A 19336-nucleotide genomic window follows, 5' to 3' on the forward strand; every position below is an offset into this window, starting at 1 on the left:
CGTTTTATTTTTCTTCTTTGTTTGGTCAAAAAGGAAAATATACTACAGCGAATTCATTTCCATATTGTGCCAAATAGCGAGGGTGATATGTGCACATCGAAATCTTGCATTACCCATCAGAAGTTTGCCATGACTCTGTATGAGCAGGTATGAAGCCCTCCCTGAGCTTCCGAATTGCCCCTTACCCCTCTGTATGCTAGATTTCTTATACTGTGTGTTCCCACAGAGTGTGTGTCGGAGTTGTGGAGCTTCATCTGATCCATTGCCTTTTACAGAGTTTGTACGTTACATTTCCACTACTGCACTTTGGTAAGTAACTATCTTGTGGGGTTACAGACCACGTGACATACCCCATCCTATGCCACCTATCCAATATTCTGCGCTCTGTATTTGCCTTGCTTAGCTCAGTATTTTTGTAGTAAGAGGTTTATGCTGAAATACCAGTTTCTCTTTTTTTTTTTTTTTTTTTTTTTTTGCATGTTGTCATTCATTTTTTATTTTAAAGTGTTCGGGAATTTTTTTTTCAACATTTTTAATGTAATTGTATAATTGTATGTATCCACTGCTCTTAATAAAACTGGTTAGAGTTATGAGTTGGGGAATTTTATGTATAACCTATGCAGCAGGTTTTTTTTTTTTTTTGTTTTATTTTCTTTAGGCCTTGTGCGCACGCTGCGAATTTACCGCAGATTTGCTGCAGAAAATGTGTTTAACGTTGCTGCAGTCATTCCCCAGCAAATTCTATGGGTTTTAAAAAATGCTGTACGCACACTTTTTTTTTTTTTTTTTTTTTATACCCTCGGACTTGCCCGCTGATTTTCCGCTGCAGAATTAATGAGCATGTCACTACTTTTCCGCAGGTCCCTGCGGTTTTTGCCATAGACAAAATCCACGGTGAATCTGCGGTAAAACCGCATGCAGATTTTGCTGCCTTTTTTTTTTTTTTTTTTTTTTTCCCTACCGCGGGATTCTTTAAGAGGGTCCGGATTTTCTTTAAGAAAGTTATTTTCTAGTGCACACATGGCCTTTTAAGGCTATGTGCGCACTGGGAAATGAAATTTTCTTGAGAAAATTCCGCATGCTCTCAAAGATTACCGCACCCGCAGTAAAAAAACCGCGGGAAACCGCACCCGAAAACCGCATGCGGTTTGCTGCGGTTTTACTCGCGGTATTATTCGCGGTATTATTCGCGGTATTGTCGCGGTTTTGCCGCGTGCGGGTTCGGATGTGCTTTATTGCATTCAATGCAATGAAGCACATTGAAAAAAAAAAAGTAATTTAATTCTGAGATAGTAGATAGACAGAAGAATAGATAGAGGGATAGATAGAGGACAGATCGCTGCATTTCCCACGGTCGGCAGTGAGTTCACATTACCGGCCGTGGGAAATGACCGGTAATTACCTTTGCTGTCTGCTTTCATTCAGCGCTGTCTGTGACAGTCGCAGCTGGATGTAAGCAGCGCAGGACCTGTGGATTACGCCGGAACGGTGGATTACGCCGGAGCTTTGGTGCGGGAGGGGTTAATAAAATGGTGAACGAGGCTTGTTTGTTTTATTTAAAATAAAGGATTTTTCGGTGTCTGTTTTTTTTCACTTTACTTACGGGTTGATCATGTCAGCTGTCACATAGACGCTGCCATGATCAAGCCTGGAGTTAATGGCGGTGGTCCCCCACCATCATTAACCCCTTGTATTACCTTGCTGCCACTGCTACACGGCGGCAAGAAGAGCCGGGGACACGCCGGTGCTGCCGCATAATGGATGCGACAGTGCCGGGGCAGCTGCGGCTGATATTCTCGGCTGCCGGAGGGGGAGTGAGGCGGGGGACATTAACCCTGCCCCTCTCCCTCCCCAGCCTGAGAATACCGGGCCGCCGCTGTGTGCTTACCTCGGCTGGAAGGTAAATATGCAGCGGAGCCCACGTTCTTTTTCTATATTTCTGTTTTCTTTCTATCTGTGTGTGTTTACTCTCTGCTTTGCTTCCTCTTCCTGTAATGACATCACTTCCCTGCAAACCGCAGACAAGCGATGTACATTACCGGAGGTAAACCGCGAAATACCGCAGGGAATAACGCAGGAAAACGCAGTGAACCGCACAGAATTTGCTGCCTGCGTTATTCCCTGCAGGATTTCATGATTAACATTGGAGTCAATGGAGTGAAATCCCGCAGCGATGTGCGGAAAAGAAGTGACATGCACTTGTTTTTGCTGCGGGATTCCCGCAGCAAAACATGCAGCTGTCAAATTCCGCCTAGTGCGCTCAGGATTTTTTTTCTCCATAGGATTTGCTGGTGATTCACTGCAGAGATGTTATGAACATTTTCTGCAGCGAAACATGCAGCAAATCCGCGGAAAATCCGCGGCAAAATCCGGTAAGTGCGCACATAGCCTAAATGTGACTTTTTAGCCTAAAAGGGCTTGTTCGGCCTTGTCTGTCTTCAGGAGTGCACTCTTCTGCTGTCTTTTTACCAGTGGCTGGTGTGTTTTTGATGACTGACGAGTTACTGGCTGAACCACGTGCATTCCCATGATATTAGGGACAACTTTGCCTCGGCAGCATCAGCGGAGTATGGGGACACTGACACTCCCCGGATCCAGCAAATCAGCCAGCTTCTGGGCAATGCTTGCACGCTCTATAGCAAAGAGCTTACAAGCAGGCCACCTCTGATACTCTACAGAAGTGGCCCATAAGGAATATTTACAACAAAATGTAAATTATAGTATTAAAAATACTCTCAGGAATGGAGGGACTCTTAATTAAGAGGTAAATTGTGAACTTGCTTGTTTTTACAAGCACTTTGCAGTTTGATCCGATGAGAGCTAAACTCCATAAAGGAGTCCTGCTTGTCTCTAGCTCTATTCTACAGCAGGCAGTTCTGGTGGTCACACGGGAAACATTACATTCATTCTTTATATTGGCTGCGGTGTGCAGGTGTCTGGCATAGCACGTCATCAGAGGCATATCCAATGATGCACTGCTCCAGGCAACTAACCGTTGTAGCCAGTCATCGGCTTCTACAGTCAGGTGACCAAAAAATGTGAAATCCTCTCCCCTGATCAGCAGATTGCAGCCATTCCAGCTGTAAGTCACTAATGCACGTTCCCTCCCCCTAGTAATATACTTCTCAGCCACCTTCTTTTTCTGTTCTCTGCACCGTTCCGGTCGTATTCTACTGTTGTGTGCGTGCGTGCGTGCGTGTCATTGAGAAGTGACCTATGAAGCACCAAGCAAAAACAGTCTTTGAAAGCCTGAACGAGTCTCCTAGAGACTTCCATTGAGAGCTTTTGACCGGCAGCTGTGACTTCCGGTCAGTGGTCACAAGATGGCGGAATGGGACCGGAGTGGTGATGGAAAGAGCAGAGGACGGTGGCTGGCAAGTATATTACTATGGGAAGGGAGCAGATATCAGGCTGCTTTCACACATCCGGTTTTAGCAGTGCGGCTCAATCCGGCTCAAAAACCTATGCAACGGATGCGGCGAAAAAAACGGATCCGTTGCATACGTTTTTCCATGCGGCCCGTCCGTTTTTTCACGGATGCGGCTTGATACTGAGCATGCACAGTGCCAAAAACCGCATACGGCGGTCAGATGCGGTTTTTGCTGCAGGACGCTGCATTCAGCATCCATAGACTTGCATTATAAATCGCGCCGCACATGCGATGCGGTTTTTTTCGCCGCACAAAAAACCGTACCAGGCAACGTTCCATCCGGCCACCACATGGGCTAAATATACTGCATCCGTCAAAAACCGGATGCAACGCAAGGCCATGCGGCACAATACGGCGCTAATACAAGTCTATGCGGGGGAAAAAACGCAACCGGCGGCAAAAAAAGGTTGTGTTTTTTCTGCAGAGCGCCGTATTATGCGGCTCAGCAAAAAACGGATGTGTGAAAGCAGCCTTAGTGATACCACTCCACTGAGGAAATGAAACACAATCCACAGGAGTGGTGCTTTAAGCTACATGCTAGAAGCACCGTATGTGCAGAATAGTATCTCAGCCGCCAACAGCCCTGGTGTGTAATGCATCACCACAGGTAGCGCACTCTGGGTGGTCACGATGCTTGCTCATCTGCCTGCTCTTTCTGCTGCTATAGTCGGTGCCTTTTGGCTTGTGCTGTGGGGCTTCCAGGGACACTATCACTGTACTGCTGTTACTCTGCTTTTCCCCGAGTTTTCATTCTTTAGTCTAATGGGTTTTACGCAGCATTGATCTCTGCCAATATGACATCTAAGTGAATGAGGAGCTAAGTCTTAACAGCTTTATTACGGAGACCCTTTCAGAATGTGAAGAGCGTTTCCCCGCTATCTAGTATTTTCCAATGAATCCTGTCAAAAAATACATTTCATTTTGTGTTTCCGACATGAGTGGCAGGAAATTGCTTTACTCCGTTCTCATTGTAAGTGAGTCAGAGGCATTATAAGCGTCGTTGGGAAAAGTTTTTCCAATCTTCGGATAAATAATGCGCAGTTACCGAGGTGTGGGCGGATTTTAGCATGTTAATGTTTTATTTAAATTGCAGCCTTTTTGAATAGTGACTCAGGCTGTAAGCGCACCATGTTATTTGGGCCCAGGGTTCCAGACACAAGCAGATGTTCTTTCTTTTGGCTGCTGTGCTGCCTCTTTGTATGAGCCACGGCGAGCAGTTAGCTAAGAAATTCTGACTTTCCGAATGAAAACCGCTTTTACTGTCAAAGTTTAGAGAGGGGAAAAAAAGCAAACTCCTTGCATCATGTCCTAATGGATAAGCTCCCTGCAATTTAGCTACAGCGCGGCGCTGCTAATGTGCTTCAACCTTTGCGAGAAATGAGCACATGTAAATATAATTGTATGGTGAGGGTATATAAATGCCGTGTCATGCCGCTTTCAAGCAGGTCCCACCGGCACATTATATTTTTACTTTTCTTGCCACCACCAGTGTGCAGCAGATGGGTTATATGACAAGGATCTTGGAAAAGAAACATGGTGTTATCAGTTTATTTTGTTATATATGCTTTTACCTTCGAATGGAAAGCTGACAAATGCATGCCAAGACTTGTATATAGAGTTTGGTCCGATTTTATTCAAATGTACCCAATGGTGATTGCAGGCAGCGGTTGTATGGCAAGTGCTAGTCCCCCATTGACTCCCATGATACTCAAGTCAAGCCCATCCGAGCTGCCAACTGCTCATTATGAGTAGAGCATAGTAGTGATCCCTCATCACCAGTAGTAATCATATCTACAGTACAAAACAGTCTGAGACTCTGAATGAAGCCCAACATGGGGCACTATGGCCACGTTGCGAAGTCATAGCAAGTGTTGCACTCGCCTCTAAATGTACAATAATCAGAAAAGATGCAGTCATCGAGACAGTAATTAAGGAAGTTGTCCTGCCCAAAAACAGTTTCAGAACTTGCTAATAGTTTCATTGCAGGTACCTGGATCGTTTGGCTTCTGCTCCTGTCAGATTTCCAGCATCTCCAGTTTAGTTTGTTGACTGCTGTGTGAAGGGGGCTGGCACCTTTCTGTGGCAGCTGTTGCATAGGCAGTTAAGGGGGCTGGCTACACTATTGAAATGTGCATACCCTCCTTTCCTGTGCCAACAACCACCTCTCAGTGCAGATACTGAACCTCGGACCAGAGCAGATACCTAGTGATGATCACGTACTCGTAAGGAGCAGTTGGACGCTCAGACAGGCTCAACTCGAGTATTTAGGTCAATTGGAAACTCTAGCACTTTTCTGGAAGATCCTCCTGAAAAATGCTTGAGTTCCCCATTGACTTCCATTACACTTTGTACACGAATTCAGCCCATCTGACTTCTCATTACAAGAGCATTTTAGTGCTCGCTCATCACTACGAATACCTAATGATTGGGGCTACATTAGTGATTTGCCAGTACAAAGAAAAGTGCTAAATATCTATGAAAATCATAATCTTTCGGTTATTTTGTTTATATACTTTTTTTTTTTTTTTTTTTTTGTTTTGTAACTTTAAAAATAGATTGATATTTGGCACCTTTTCTTCTTTTGTGTTGGTGATTATATACCATGGGCTGTGCTGATGGACTCCTACCCGAAAAGACTGAGTGCTGTCGTACGTTCAAAGGAAACTTAATCAGTGTTAGGCTATGTGCGCACGTTGCGTAAATACATGCAGTTACGCTGCGCTTTGTAGCGCAGCGTAACTGCATGCGTCCTGCGGCCCCTGCACAGTCTATGGAGATTGTGCAGGGGCCGTGCGCACGTGGCGTTTAAGAGCGCAGCGCTTCGGCTACTGCCGAAGCGCTGCGCAAAAAGAAGTGACATGTCACTTCTTTCCTGCGCTTTGCCGGCAGCTCCTGCTCTGTCTATGGCAGGAGCTGCAGGCAGAGCGCATGGAATCAGCGCCCACTACAGACATTTCTGCAGCGATCTAAAGCGCACATGTGCTCTTCAGATCGCTGCAGAAATTTCTGCAGGGCTAGTACGCAACGTGCGCACATAGCCTTAGGGTATGTGCACACGTTGCTTTTTTTTTCCGCGCGGAAAAAAACGCACCCTCTGGCAGAGGGGAGAATTGTAAACAATGCTTTTTGAGGAAAAAGGCATCAAAAACGCATGCCTTTTTTTTTTCATGCCTTTTTTTTTTCATGCCTTTTTTTTTTTCATGCCTTTTTTTTTTCATGCCTTTTTTTTTTCATGCCTTTTTTTTTTCATGCCTTTTTTTTTTCATGCCTTTTTTTTTTCATGCCTTTTTTTTTTCATGCCTTTTTTTTTTCATGCCTTTTTTTTTTCATGCCTTTTTTTTCATGCCTTTTTTTTTTCATGCCTTTTTCGTGTTAATAAAGTTGGTTGAACACAGACCTTTGGAAAAAAAAACCTGTGATGTCATTTCCTTCTCCACATTCTGTTTGGATAAATGGGAGGGCTTGGAATGGAAGGAGCACCATTTGAATTTTGGAAAAGTTGAAATAAACTTCGCGCACCATGTCACATTAGCAGAGCCCCTTGGGTACCTATACGTCAGAAAACCCCCACAAGTGACCCCATTTTGGAATCTGCACCCCTCAAGGATTTTATTCTGGAATATATTAAGCATTTTGAATCCACAGCTACTTCACCCAAAATGTTGCTGTAGCAACAATATTCTCACTTTTAGGCCCGTTTCACACGTCAGTGAAAAACACTGACGTTTTTCACTGGCGTGTAAAACACGCACATGTCCCTCCGTGTGCCGTGAATCACGGCACACATGGGTTGTCTAAGTGCAATCCGGGCTCCGATCTCCGTGGCCCGTGATTGCACTTAAAGATTAACTCACCTGTGCCCGCTCCCGCACTCCATGGTGCTGATCGCTCCCGCGGTGCAGCATCCAGCCGGCCTTGACCCCCGCAGCAGCTGCTTCCGGGTCGGCTGTGTCGCACATCATGAATATGCGCGACAATAATGAGCCGGCTCAGAAGCAGCAGGGAGAACGGGCTGCAGAGGACATCGCTGGACGCCGGGTGAGTTAAAATGATTTTTATTTTAAAAGCACGTTTTTTTCTGGCACGTGTTTCATGGACCACACCACTGTGTGGTCCGTGGAACATCAGTGATGCCAGAAAAAAATGGACTTGTCTCCGTGCGGCAATCACGCACACGCGGGTACGCCGAACGGAGACACATGCAGTGAAAAATCACTGACGTGTGAGCAGACCCATTCATTATAATGCGTCTGCGTATGTCAGTGATTCTGGTACGTTTAAAAAAAAAAAGCAAACGTACCAGAATCACTGACGTGTGAAAGAGGCCTAAGGCTATGTGGCCATGATCCAGCGACACGGCGTCTAGTACACAGTGTCAGCCTTCCTGCAGAGATGTGAGTGTTGTCCAAGGGAGAACGCAGCTGCCCATGCCCACGATTTGGGTTCAGGCTGCTGTGGAGCTCTATGCTACCTGCAGAGCACACTCATCTCCGCAGCATAAATTGACATGCTGAGGCTCGGGAAGCTGCACCACCAGTCAGTTTATGCTGCGGAGAAAAGAAGCACAGTGGGCACGGGATTTCTAAAATCCTTCCACTGTGCTTCTACTGCACAACGCAGCGTTATGGACGCAGGGAAAACACTCAGCGCCCATAACGCTGCAAACCCTGATTCTGGGCACACAACCTAAAAAGCGTCAATGGATGAATGGATGTCAAATATATATAACGTCCCACCCCCGCCTGCATATTCTAAGCTGGCACCTTTAGTACCTTTCATGTGGCACTAAAGGGTGCCTAGCTTAGTATTTATCCAATAAAAAAAAAAAACCAATGAAAAAAATGGCGTGGGGTCCCCCCTATTTTTGATAGCCAGTCAGGGTAAAGCAGACAGCTGTAGCCTGCAAACCACAGCTGGCAGCTTCATCTTGGCTGCTGATCAATTTGGAGGGCTCCCCAGGCTTTTTTTTTTATTTATAAATAATTAAAAAAAAAAATAACGTGGGGTCCCCCCAAATTAGATCACCAGCCAAGGTGAAGCTGACAGCTGGGGTCTGGTATTCTCAGGGTGGGAAGAGCCATGGTTATCGGACTCTTCCTAACCTAAAAATAGCAGGCCGCAGCCGCCCCAGAAGTGGCGCATCAATTAGATGCGCCAATCCTGGCGCTTCGCCCCAACTCATCCCGCGCCCTGGTGCGTTGGCAAACGGGGTTGATACCAGATGTGTAATGTCACCTGGCATCAAGCCCAGCAATTAGTGATGTCACGGCGTCTATCAGATACCAGACATAACTAATTGACAGTAAACAAAAGCAAAAAAAAAGACAATTTTTTATTAGAAAAAACACTCCCCAAATCATTCCCTTGTTCTCCAATTTATTCAAAAAATTTGAAAAAAATGGGTCCGCAGAAATCCATATGGACGTCCCACGTCGCCTCTGGACCTTCTAGAATATGGGGGCACGTTCAGGGAACGTATCCCCCATTTTCTTGGAGGGCAGACCCTCCATTTGAGGAGAGTGGGTGCCAAAAATCTGCACCCACTCTCCCCGGGTCACAGCTGCAGAGTGCGAGCAGCCAGCACAGCTCACATTGAACACAGTGCTGGCTGTCAGCTGCTCTGCTCATGTGACCGGCCGGCGTCTGCTGTGAAGGAGGAGGGGGCCGCGGGGGATCAGCGCTGCGACCGGACAGGTATGTATGACACCGGGGGGAATAGGGGGTGACCGGGCAGGGCCTGGGGGGCATTTTTCTGTTGCATGTCTCAAGGCACATGCGACAGAAATTATAGGAGCAGGGCGGCCGGTGCGCTACTGTGCGCGCGGCCATGTTGGATTTTCGGGAGGAGGGTCGGGGCGGGCACTTTGGAGACACCGGGGGCTTTCCTGGACTTTGCCAGGAAGTGAGGTCAACAGGAATCCTCTTGACCTCACTTCCAGGTAAATGCCTGCGTTCTGGCGTGCCGACACAGGCCGCGGACCGCAACAAAAAAGCAGCTCACTGCGGTGTAGCTGCGTTCTGACCCCACATCATTGATTTAATGGGGGAGAGAACGCAGCCACACCGCACAAAAGAAGTGACATGCTGCTTTTCTTTCCGCACCGATTTTTGGCATCCAAAATGCTGCGTTTAGAAAAGCAGCGTGTGCACTGATTTTTCGGCTTTCTCATACACTTTGCTGGGAAAGCTGAACGCATGCAATTTGCCACTGAAACGCTGCGGTTCTAAACGCGTTTCCGCGGTAAAAAACGCAACGTGTGCACACAGCCTTAGCGTAAGGGTGTGCATATTTATGTAACCACATTATTTTAGTTTGGTTTTTTTTTTGGGGGGGTTTTTTCCACCCAAAAAGAATTCAGTTTGTTTTTCAATTGAATAGAAAACGTTAGAGAATATGGATGTCGGTACATGAAGGCAAATATACATGACCTTTTTGCTTTTATATTTTACCTGTCTAGTAAGCGATTGGTAATAAGGGAGTTTGTAGATGCGTTTACATTTCCCTTTGTTACTCTGGGATGTTAATTTTCCATGAAGGTAAACCAGAATGAGGATGAAGGCGCCCTAGAGATCCCTAATCACTATGGCAATTCATAGTAATGGGAACCGAGCGTATAATGGCCTGTAAAGCACAATGAATGTCCCTCTTGTGGTCCGCTCTTCACACCTGTGCTTCTCCTTCCAGTAATGAAGTTGATCGAATGCTGGAGAGACACGAGCGCCTGAAGCCAGAGATGTTTGCGGAGTTACTCCAGGCGGCAAACACTGCAGATGACTACAGAAAGTGTCCTGTAAGTAGGCTCCAGTAATGTCTGACTGCACAGGACTAGCCTCAATTGTGTGCAGTACTAGTGCTTTAATTCAGGAAATCCAAGTTGGTCCAAGATCCTAGACTTCACTAATCTGATCCACTTATATGTCCCTTTTTAATTTCTGGATCTGTTTAGAGCAATTGCGGGCAGAAAATCAAGATTCGCCGGGTCCTAATGAACTGTCCGGAGATTGTAACCATAGGTCTGGTGTGGGATTCTGAGAACTCCGACTTGACAGAAGATGTGGTTCGGAATTTGGCTACACAGCTTTACCTACCCGGGGTAAGTTTTTTTTTTTTTTTTTTTTTGCAGTCTCTAAACTGATGATATTGAACCCGTCAATGTATAATTTTGTAATAAATAGATATATAATTCCTCGGTCATGTGGCGAGCTAATGCTCTGCTATTCTCTCTAGTTGTTTTTTAGAGTTACAGACGAACAAGCAAAAGAAAGTAGACTTTACCTTGTGGGTATGATCTGCTATACAAGCCGACACTACTGTGCCTTCGCCTATCACACAAAAAGTGCCAGATGGGTATTATTTGATGATGCTTCAGTAAAAGAGGTAATCCTAAGTCTAAGTATACACATTGCTTTGACACATTGTACTTTTTTTTTTTTTTTTTTTTTTTCTCCTTCATTATGTGTATTGCATGGTAAAGTGTCTGGGTGTTTTCTTTTAGGTTGGAACCAAATGGAAAGATGTCGTCACCAAGTGCATTCGGTGCCATTACCAGCCTTTGCTACTATTTTATGCAAATCCTGATGGCACCGCTGTGACTACAGATGATGCTCTCAGGCAGGTCATGCACTGGACACCTTATAAAAGAATCTTCAGCAATGAGGATACAGGTATGTATGTATGTATGTATGTATGTGTAATCGTGAGTGATATTAATGTTTACTTAATTTGTGAGGTGGGTTGATTTGGGTTTTTTTTTTGTTTTTTTTTCTCCCCATAATTTTATTTTTCTTTTTCGCTCCTAATTGGGAGACCCAGACAGTGGGTGTATAGCTACTGCCCTCTGGAGGCCGCACAAAGAACTACACTTAAAAGTGTAAGGCCCCTCCCCTTCTGGCTATACACCCTCCCGTAGGAGTACAGATTCCTCAGTTTTAGCTTTGTGCGCAAGGAGGTCAGACACGCACGCATAGCTCCATTGTTTTTAGTCAGCAGCAGCTGCTGACTATGTCGGATGGAAGAAAAGAGGGCCCATACAGGGCTCCCAGCATGCTCCCTTCTCACCCCACTGTATGTCGGAGGTGTTTGTAAGGTTGAGGTACCCATTGCGGGTACGGCGGCAGGAGCCCACATGCTGATTCCTTCCCCATCCCTTTTTACAGGGCTCTGGGTGAAGTGGGATTTACTGGTCTCCAGGCACTGAGACCGGGCTCCATCTACAGCCCCTGGAGAAGATGCTGGATGGAGCGGAGTACATCAGGGACATGGCCCTGCTTCCTCAAGGTACTCTGTGTCCCCGTGCATTTGGCGCTCACACCGCAGCATGCTGGGTGTTGTAGTGCGCCGGGGGACATCAGCGCTACGGCGCTTGTGCCATGGCCTCATTCAGCTTCGCTGAAGCAGGCACACTTATAGGAATCGGTCGCGCCGGCCGCTGGGACTGCGGCGCGGCTGGCACTTGTGGTGCGCCGGGGACTTCAGCGCGGCCCGCGCTTTTACGGCGGCCGCGCTGATAACTCGAGTCCCCGGCTTTTGCGGCCTGCTTCCGTTCGTTCCCGCCCCCGGACCTGCCAGTCAGGAGAGGGGCGGGACGCTGGCCACGTCTAGGACTCGGTCACGCCGGCCGCTGGGACTGCGGCGCGGCTGGCACTTGTGGTGCGCCGGGGACTTCAGCGCGGCCCGCGCTTTTACGGCGGCCGCGCTGATAACTCGAGTCCCCGGCTTTTGCGGCCTGCTTCCGTTCGTTCCCGCCCCCAGACCTGCCAGTCAGGAGAGGGGCGGGACGCTGGCCAGTGCATCAGCGCCGAGGGCTGGAGTCGTTTTTACATACTCCAGCCCTCACAATCGGCACAGAGGGGACACTGTTTCCCGCACTTTTGTTTGGGAACTCCCACGGACCGCCCCTCTCCACAGACGCCGGCAGCCATTCCTGCTGACACGCTGCGCTGCAGAGGGGAGCCGGGGAGACCCAGACAAGGAATTCTGCAGCCTCTTACCCGCTATTCAGCGGGCGGTAAGCAGCCCTCAGGGCTCACCCCCTCTTGTGCCAGTAGTATTCTTAGTATTTTGTTTCTACAAATACTTTGTATTGCATAGCGCTGGTCGCCCTTTGGCTATAGACTCTCTCACATTGCAGAGAGCCAGCAGCATGTCGCCCGTAAAACGCAAGGGTGCCAAGGCGCAGACATTATATGCTTCCTGCACCGCATGTGGGACTTTTCTACCGGCAGGCTCCACGGACCCCCATTGTGTGCAGTGCTCGGCCCCTGCGGCGCTTGCACAGTCGGGACCTCTGCTGGACGTGACCCAGGGTGTACCACCTGTGAATGCTGTCCAGGTGACAGGAACTGAGTTTGCAGCTTTTGCTGACAGAATGTCTCTCACTATGTCACAAATTCTTGACACATTGCGAGCTAGGCCTGTACTTCAGGCCACGGACACTGTGCAATCATTGCCCCCTGGTCCCCCTCAGCTCCAAGCTCCGGGACGGGCATATACACCTCAGGGTGAAGACTCTGACTCGGACGATGGCCCCGGGCAGCCTAAGCGGGCTCGCTATGACGGGCCTTCACATTCATCTCAATGGTCAGGATCCCAGCGAGATGAATCTATGGGTGATGAGGCGGACGTAACTGATCAGGATTCTGATCCTGGGACCGCTCTCAATCTAGATACACCAGATGGTGACGCCATAGTTAATGATCTTATATTTAACATCAATAAGATGTTAAATATTTCCCCACCAGCTCCTCTTGTGGAGGAGTCAGCTTCGCAGCACGAGAGAATCCATTTCAGATACCCTAAGCGTACTTTAAGCACTTTTCTGGACCACGCTGACTTTAGAGACGCAATCCAGAAACCCCACGCTTATCCTGAAAGGCGTTTTCCTAAACGGCTTAAAGATACACGCTATCCTTTTCCCCCTGAGGTGGTCAAGGGTTGGACCCAGTGTCCAAAGGTGGATCCTCCAATTTCCAGGCTTGCAGCTAGATCCTTGGTTGCAGTTGAAGATGGAGCGGCACTTAAAGATGCCACTGACAGGCAGATGGAGCTCTGGCTGAAATCCATCTATGAAGCGATTGGAGCGTCATTAGCGCCTTCTTTTGCAGCCGTATGGGCACTCCAAGCTATCTCAGCCGGGCTTGCGCGAGTTGACTCCGTCACACGTGCATTTGCCCCGCAGGTAGCACCATTGACCTCGCAAATGGCGGCATTCGCGTCGTACGCGATTAATGCTGTTCTTGACGCTACAAGCCGCACGGCAGTGGCGTCAGCCAACTCCGTTGTTTTGCGTAGGGCCCTGTGGTTGAGACATTGGAAAGCAGATTCTCATTCCAAGAAGTGCTTAACCAATTTGCCTTTTTCTCGTGACCGATTGTTTGGAGAGCGTTTGGATGAAATCATCAAACACTCCAAGGGTAAGGACTCATCCTTACCGCAACACAGACAAAACAGACCCCAACAGAGGAAGGGTCAGTCTGGTTATCGGTCCTTTCGAGGACCGGGCAGGTCCCATTTCGCCTCGTCAAAAAAGACTCAAAAAGACCAGAGACGCTCAAATTCTTGGAGGTCTCAGTCACGCCCAAAAAGGACAGCCGGAGGAACCGTTGCCAAGACGGCGTCCTCCTGACTTGCGGTCTCCGATTCCCACACCTGCGGTCGGTGGGAGGCTTTCCCACTTTGGCGACATCTGGCTGTCACACGTCAAAGACCGTTGGGTGAGGGATATTCTGTCTCACGGGTACAGGATAGAGTTCAGTTCTCGTCCGCCAACTCGTTTCTTCAGAACTTCTCCACCACCAGACCGAGCCGATGCTCTGTTCCAGGCGGTGGCCGCTCTAAAGGCGGAAGGAGTGGTGACCTCCGTCCCTCTTCAGGAACAAGGTCACGGTTTTTACTCCAATCTGTTTGTGGTCCCAAAAAAGGACGGATCGTATCGGCCCGTCCTGGATCTAAAGTTGCTCAACAGACACGTAAAAGTCAGGAGGTTCCGGATGGAATCCCTACGCTCCGTCATAGCCTCAATGTCTCAAGGAGATTTTCTAGCATCAATAGATATCAAAGATGCGTATCTCCACGTGCCGATCGCACCAGAGCATCAGCGTTTCCTACGCTTCGTCATACACGACGAACACCTGCAGTTCGTAGCGTTACCTTTCGGTCTGGCAACAGCCCCCCGGGTCTTCACCAAAGTCATGGCGGCAGTAGTAGCTGTTCTGCACTCGCAGGGTCACTCGGTCATCCCGTATCTAGACGACCTGCTTATAAAGGCACCCTCTCAAGAGGCATGCCAACACAGTCTGAAGGTGGCACTAGACACTCTCCAGAGTTTCGGGTGGATTATCAACTTTCCAAAGTCTCATCTAACCCCGACCCAATCTCTGACTTATCTTGGCATGGAGTTTCATACTCTCTCAGCGATAGTGAAGCTTCCACTGGACAAGCAGTGCTCGCTACGGACTGGAGTGCAATCTCTCCTTCAGAGCCAGTCGCACTCACTGAGGCGCCTCATGCATTTCCTAGGAAAGATGGTAGCAGCAATGGAGGCAGTCCCGTTCGCGCAGTTTCATCTGCGCCCTCTACAATGGGACATTCTACGCCAATGGGACGGGAAATCGACGTCCCTCGACAGGACTGTCTCCCTCTCTCAGACTGCCAAGGACTCTCTGCGTTGGTGGCTTCTCCCCACCTCATTGTCACAGGGAAAGTCGTTCCTTCCCCCGTCCTGGGCAGTGGTCACGACGGATGCGAGCCTATCAGGGTGGGGAGCGGTGTATCTCCACCACAGGGCTCAGGGGATGTGGACTCTGGAAGAGTCCACCCTGCAGATCAATGTTCTGGAAATCAGAGCAATCTATCTTGCCCTGCGAGCCTTCCAACAATGGCTGGAAGGCAAGCAGATTCGGATTCAGTCGGACAATTCCACGGCGGTGGCGTACATCAACCACCAAGGGGGAACACGCAGTCGCCAAGCTTTTCAAGAAGTCCAGCGGATTTTGACGTGGGTGGAAAGCAGAGCGTCCACCATATCCGCAGTTCACATCCCAGGCGTGGAAAACTGGGAAGCAGACTTTCTCAGTCGCCAGGGCATGGACGCAGGAGAATGGTCCCTTCACCCGGACGTGTTTCAGCAGATCTGTTGCCGCTGGGGGACGCCGGACGTCGATCTGATGGCGTCACGGCACAACAACAAGGTCCCAGTTTTCATGGCACGGTCTCACGATCACCGAGCACTGGCGGCAGACGCCTTGGTTCAGGATTGGTCGCAATTCCGACTCCCCTATGTGTTCCCACCTCTAGCATTGTTACCCAGAGTTCTCCGGAAAATCAGGTCCGACTGCCATCGAGCCATACTCGTCGCTCCAGATTGGCCAAGAAGGTCGTGGTACCCGGATCTGTGGCATCTCACGGTAGGCCAACCGTGGACACTACCAGACCGTCCAGATTTGCTGTCTCAAGGGCCGTTTTTCCATCTGAATTCTGCGGCCCTGAACCTGACTGTGTGGCCATTGAGTCCTGGATCCTAGCGGCCTCAGGTTTATCTCATGAGGTTGTTGCCACAATGAGACAGGCTAGAAAACCATCCTCAGCTAAGATCTATCACAGAACGTGGAAGATATTCTTAGCGTGGTGCTTGGCTCAAGGGTTTTCTCCCTGGCCATTTGCATTGCCAATTTTTCTTTCCTTCCTGCAGTCTGGGTTGGAAAAAGGTTTGTCGCTTAGCTCTCTTAAGGGTCAAGTCTCCGCGCTATCCGTATTCTTTCAGAAGCGCTTGGCACGGCTTTCTAAAGTACGCACGTTTCTCCAAGGAGTTTGTCATATCGTTCCTCCTTACAGACGGCCATTGGAACCCTGGGATCTGAACAAGGTTCTCATTGCTCTCCAGAAGCCGCCTTTCGAGCCTTTGAAAGAAGTTCCCCTTTCTCGGCTTTCACAAAAGGTAGTTTTTCTTGTGGCGGTCACGTCTCTTCGAAGAGTGTCCGAGCTGGCGGCGTTATCTTGCAAATCTCCCTTCCTGGTGTTTCACCAAGACAAGGTAGTACTGCGTCCAATTCCAGAGTTTTCTCCCAAGGTGGTTTCTTCCTTTCATCTCAATCAGGATATCACTTTGCCATCTTTGTGTCCGCATCCAGTTCACCAATTTGAAAAGGGTTTACATCTGTTGGACCTGGTGAGAGCACTCAGGATTTACATTTCTCGCACGGCGGCTCTACGCCGTTCTGATGCGCTCTTTGTCCTAGTCGCTGGTCAGCATAAGGGATCGCAAGCTTCCAAATCCACCCTGGCGCGGTGGATCAAGGAACCAATTCTTCACACATACCGTTCTGCTGGGCTTCCGATTCCATCTGGACTGAAGGCCCATTCTACCAGAGCCGTGGGTGCGTCCTGGGCATTGCGGCATCAGGCTACGGCTCAGCAAGTGTGCCAAGCGGCTACCTGGTCGAGTCTGCACACGTTTACCAAACACTATCAAGTGCATACCTACGCTTCGGCAGATGCCAGCCTAGGTAGACAGGTCCTTCAGGCGGCGGTGGCCCACCTGTAGGAAGAGGCTGTCTGACAGCCCGTTCATGTGGTATCTTTTTACCCACCCAGGGACTGCTTTTGGACGTCCCACTGTCTGGGTCTCCCAATTAGGAGCGAAAAAGAAGAAGGGAATTTTGTTTACTTACCGTAAATTCCTTTTCTTCTAGCTCCAATTGGGAGACCCAGCACCCGCCCTATTTGTTCTTAGGGTTTCGTTTTTTCGGGTGCACATGTTGTTCATGTTGTTTCTTAAGTTCTCCGATCGTGTTATCGGATTGAATTTGTTTTTGAAACTGTTATTGGCTTTCCTCCTTCTTGCTTTGGTACTAAAACTGAGGAATCTGTACTCCTACGGGAGGGTGTATAGCCAGAAGGGGAGGGGCCTTACACTTTTAAGTGTAGTTCTTTGTGCGGCCTCCAGAGGGCAGTAGCTATACACCCACTGTCTGGGTCTCCCAATTGGAGCTAGAAGAAAAGGAATTTACGGTAAGTAAACAAAATTCCCTTCTTTTCCTGAATATTAGATTAATTAAAGAAGCGTTTCTTGCCATCAATTTTTAGAAGTCTCCCAAAGTCCACTTTAAGAGAGCAGTTGTGCAGTTATATGGGACTGACAACCTTTCCATTAGTGCCTTAGAAGTGAATGGAGTGGTGGGCACTCATGCACCCTTCTCATATCACTCAAATGGCAGAGTTTGAAACCCTCTTCTCTGCATTGGTGGCGGTAGCAGCAGTCTGACCCCACCCCCCACGCGATCCTATCTTTAGTAGTTATGTAGATATAAGATTAGTGGCTGTGGTAGATATCCTTCTGTGAGCCAGAACTACTGTTCTGCCAAACTTAAGCTATCTCTGTATTTTTCTGAGTCATCATTCACTTGGGTGGCCATCATTTGATACTACATGACATCCTGATTGGCAGTGGATAAATCTCGCAAGGCATGTGGATTCAGGAGGTGGGCACCCGCATTATGAAAGGGGTTGTCTGCTGTGACAACCTGTCTCTAGATCGGATCTCTGTGAGATTGCCATACACTACAGAAATCTGTCGGCATCCATAAATTACATTGGATGTGAGAGAGGGGGAACGGCCGGTATGGTTTTTTTTTGTTTTTTTTGTTTGTTTTTTTTACTGGCCAGTAATGTAACCAAAAACACCCAAATTGCGAATTTTCTCACCTGTCCACCCCATATCGCCACAGACTAATTCTATGCATAAAATGTTGATCATAACTTGGCTACCTTCTCTTCTTTCCTCATAGCCAATGATCGAATGTCATCAACATCAAAAAAGCCAGACTACACAAGAGATCGTGATTTTGGAGAACATGTATATCAGAACAGTGGTTACAAGCATCAGAATGACGATGCAGGATTGACTCGAAGTGTCGTTCAGTCGAGCGCTGGCAGAGGACCTGGTATGTACAACTATGCCCCTAGGCTTGGGTTGTAGTACACACAACCTTTTTAGTGCTAATAACTAGATTTGTTTTTTTAACAATTTAGTGACCTACAACTTGAAATAAGCCGTTAGATACCGCACTGGTTAGACTCAATTGCTGGGTATAATGGAACTCAAAGGGGAACTCCTAGCATTTTTTCCCAAACATATTAAGGAAAAATGCTCAAGCTCCCCTCCATTATACCAGACACTTGAGTTGAGCCCATCCAAGGGTCATACCTGCTCGTTTTGAGTACAGAGTGCCCAAGCATGGTAGTGTTCGCTCATAACTACATATCACTTATGCATAGGATGGATATAATTCATGATCACTGTTGATCCCACTGCTGTTACCGCCAGTATTTCTGAGAACAGTGATTGGGAAGTCCCTTGATGGATCAGCTCATGTGCACCACCACACTCGCGTAGAACTTTATCCATGTTCATGGGATCGCTGGGAAATCCTAGCGATCATACGTTCATCTATCCTGTGTGTTGGTGAAAAATGTGTTAATCCTTTTTGAATTGAATTACAATGGAAGTTAACCGTTTGGCATCAACAAAGTAAAACATTCATCCTCCCTAATATGGTAGGAGCTGTCTGTACATTCAGCTACGTTGCCTTTTTATATTAAAAGCTTCAATGCTAATAACTAGATGCAATGCTGCTGAGGCAAGGATTTGTTTTATTAGGCTGTTGATTATTTTCCTTTTTTCTTTTTACCCCCTAGTTAAATTAGGTCGTAGTGATCCTCAGGAAAAGTTGAAAGACTTGTCCCGAGAATGTGCCCAAAGAGTGAATAACCTAAAAAGTGCATCATCTGCTCAAAGAAAACCATTGGATAAAACTCTGAAGAAAGAACCTGCCAGGACTAAAGGTATTCTGCCTCCTTAAATGCTTTTGAGTTATCAGAAAGATACTCTTTTTCTCTCTAAAACCCTA

General features: G+C 47.9%; 1 protein-coding gene across 1 annotated transcript in view; it reads left to right on the forward strand.

Moving 5' to 3' along the window:
* Positions 1–19336, forward strand: part of USP53 (ubiquitin specific peptidase 53) — a 56581-nt gene that overhangs the window by 21674 nt on the left and 15571 nt on the right. The window contains exons 4-11 of the mRNA XM_075350146.1: positions 34–147; positions 227–309; positions 10116–10221; positions 10378–10524; positions 10659–10808; positions 10927–11095; positions 18215–18370; positions 19125–19271. Of these exons, the coding sequence (XP_075206261.1) occupies positions 34–147; positions 227–309; positions 10116–10221; positions 10378–10524; positions 10659–10808; positions 10927–11095; positions 18215–18370; positions 19125–19271 (1072 nt within the window). The remainder of the gene's footprint in view (positions 1–33; positions 148–226; positions 310–10115; positions 10222–10377; positions 10525–10658; positions 10809–10926; positions 11096–18214; positions 18371–19124; positions 19272–19336) is intronic.

The sequence above is a fragment of the Anomaloglossus baeobatrachus genome, chromosome 1 (genome assembly GCF_048569485.1).
Source record: "Anomaloglossus baeobatrachus isolate aAnoBae1 chromosome 1, aAnoBae1.hap1, whole genome shotgun sequence".
NCBI classification, from domain to species: Eukaryota; Metazoa; Chordata; class Amphibia; order Anura; family Aromobatidae; genus Anomaloglossus; species Anomaloglossus baeobatrachus.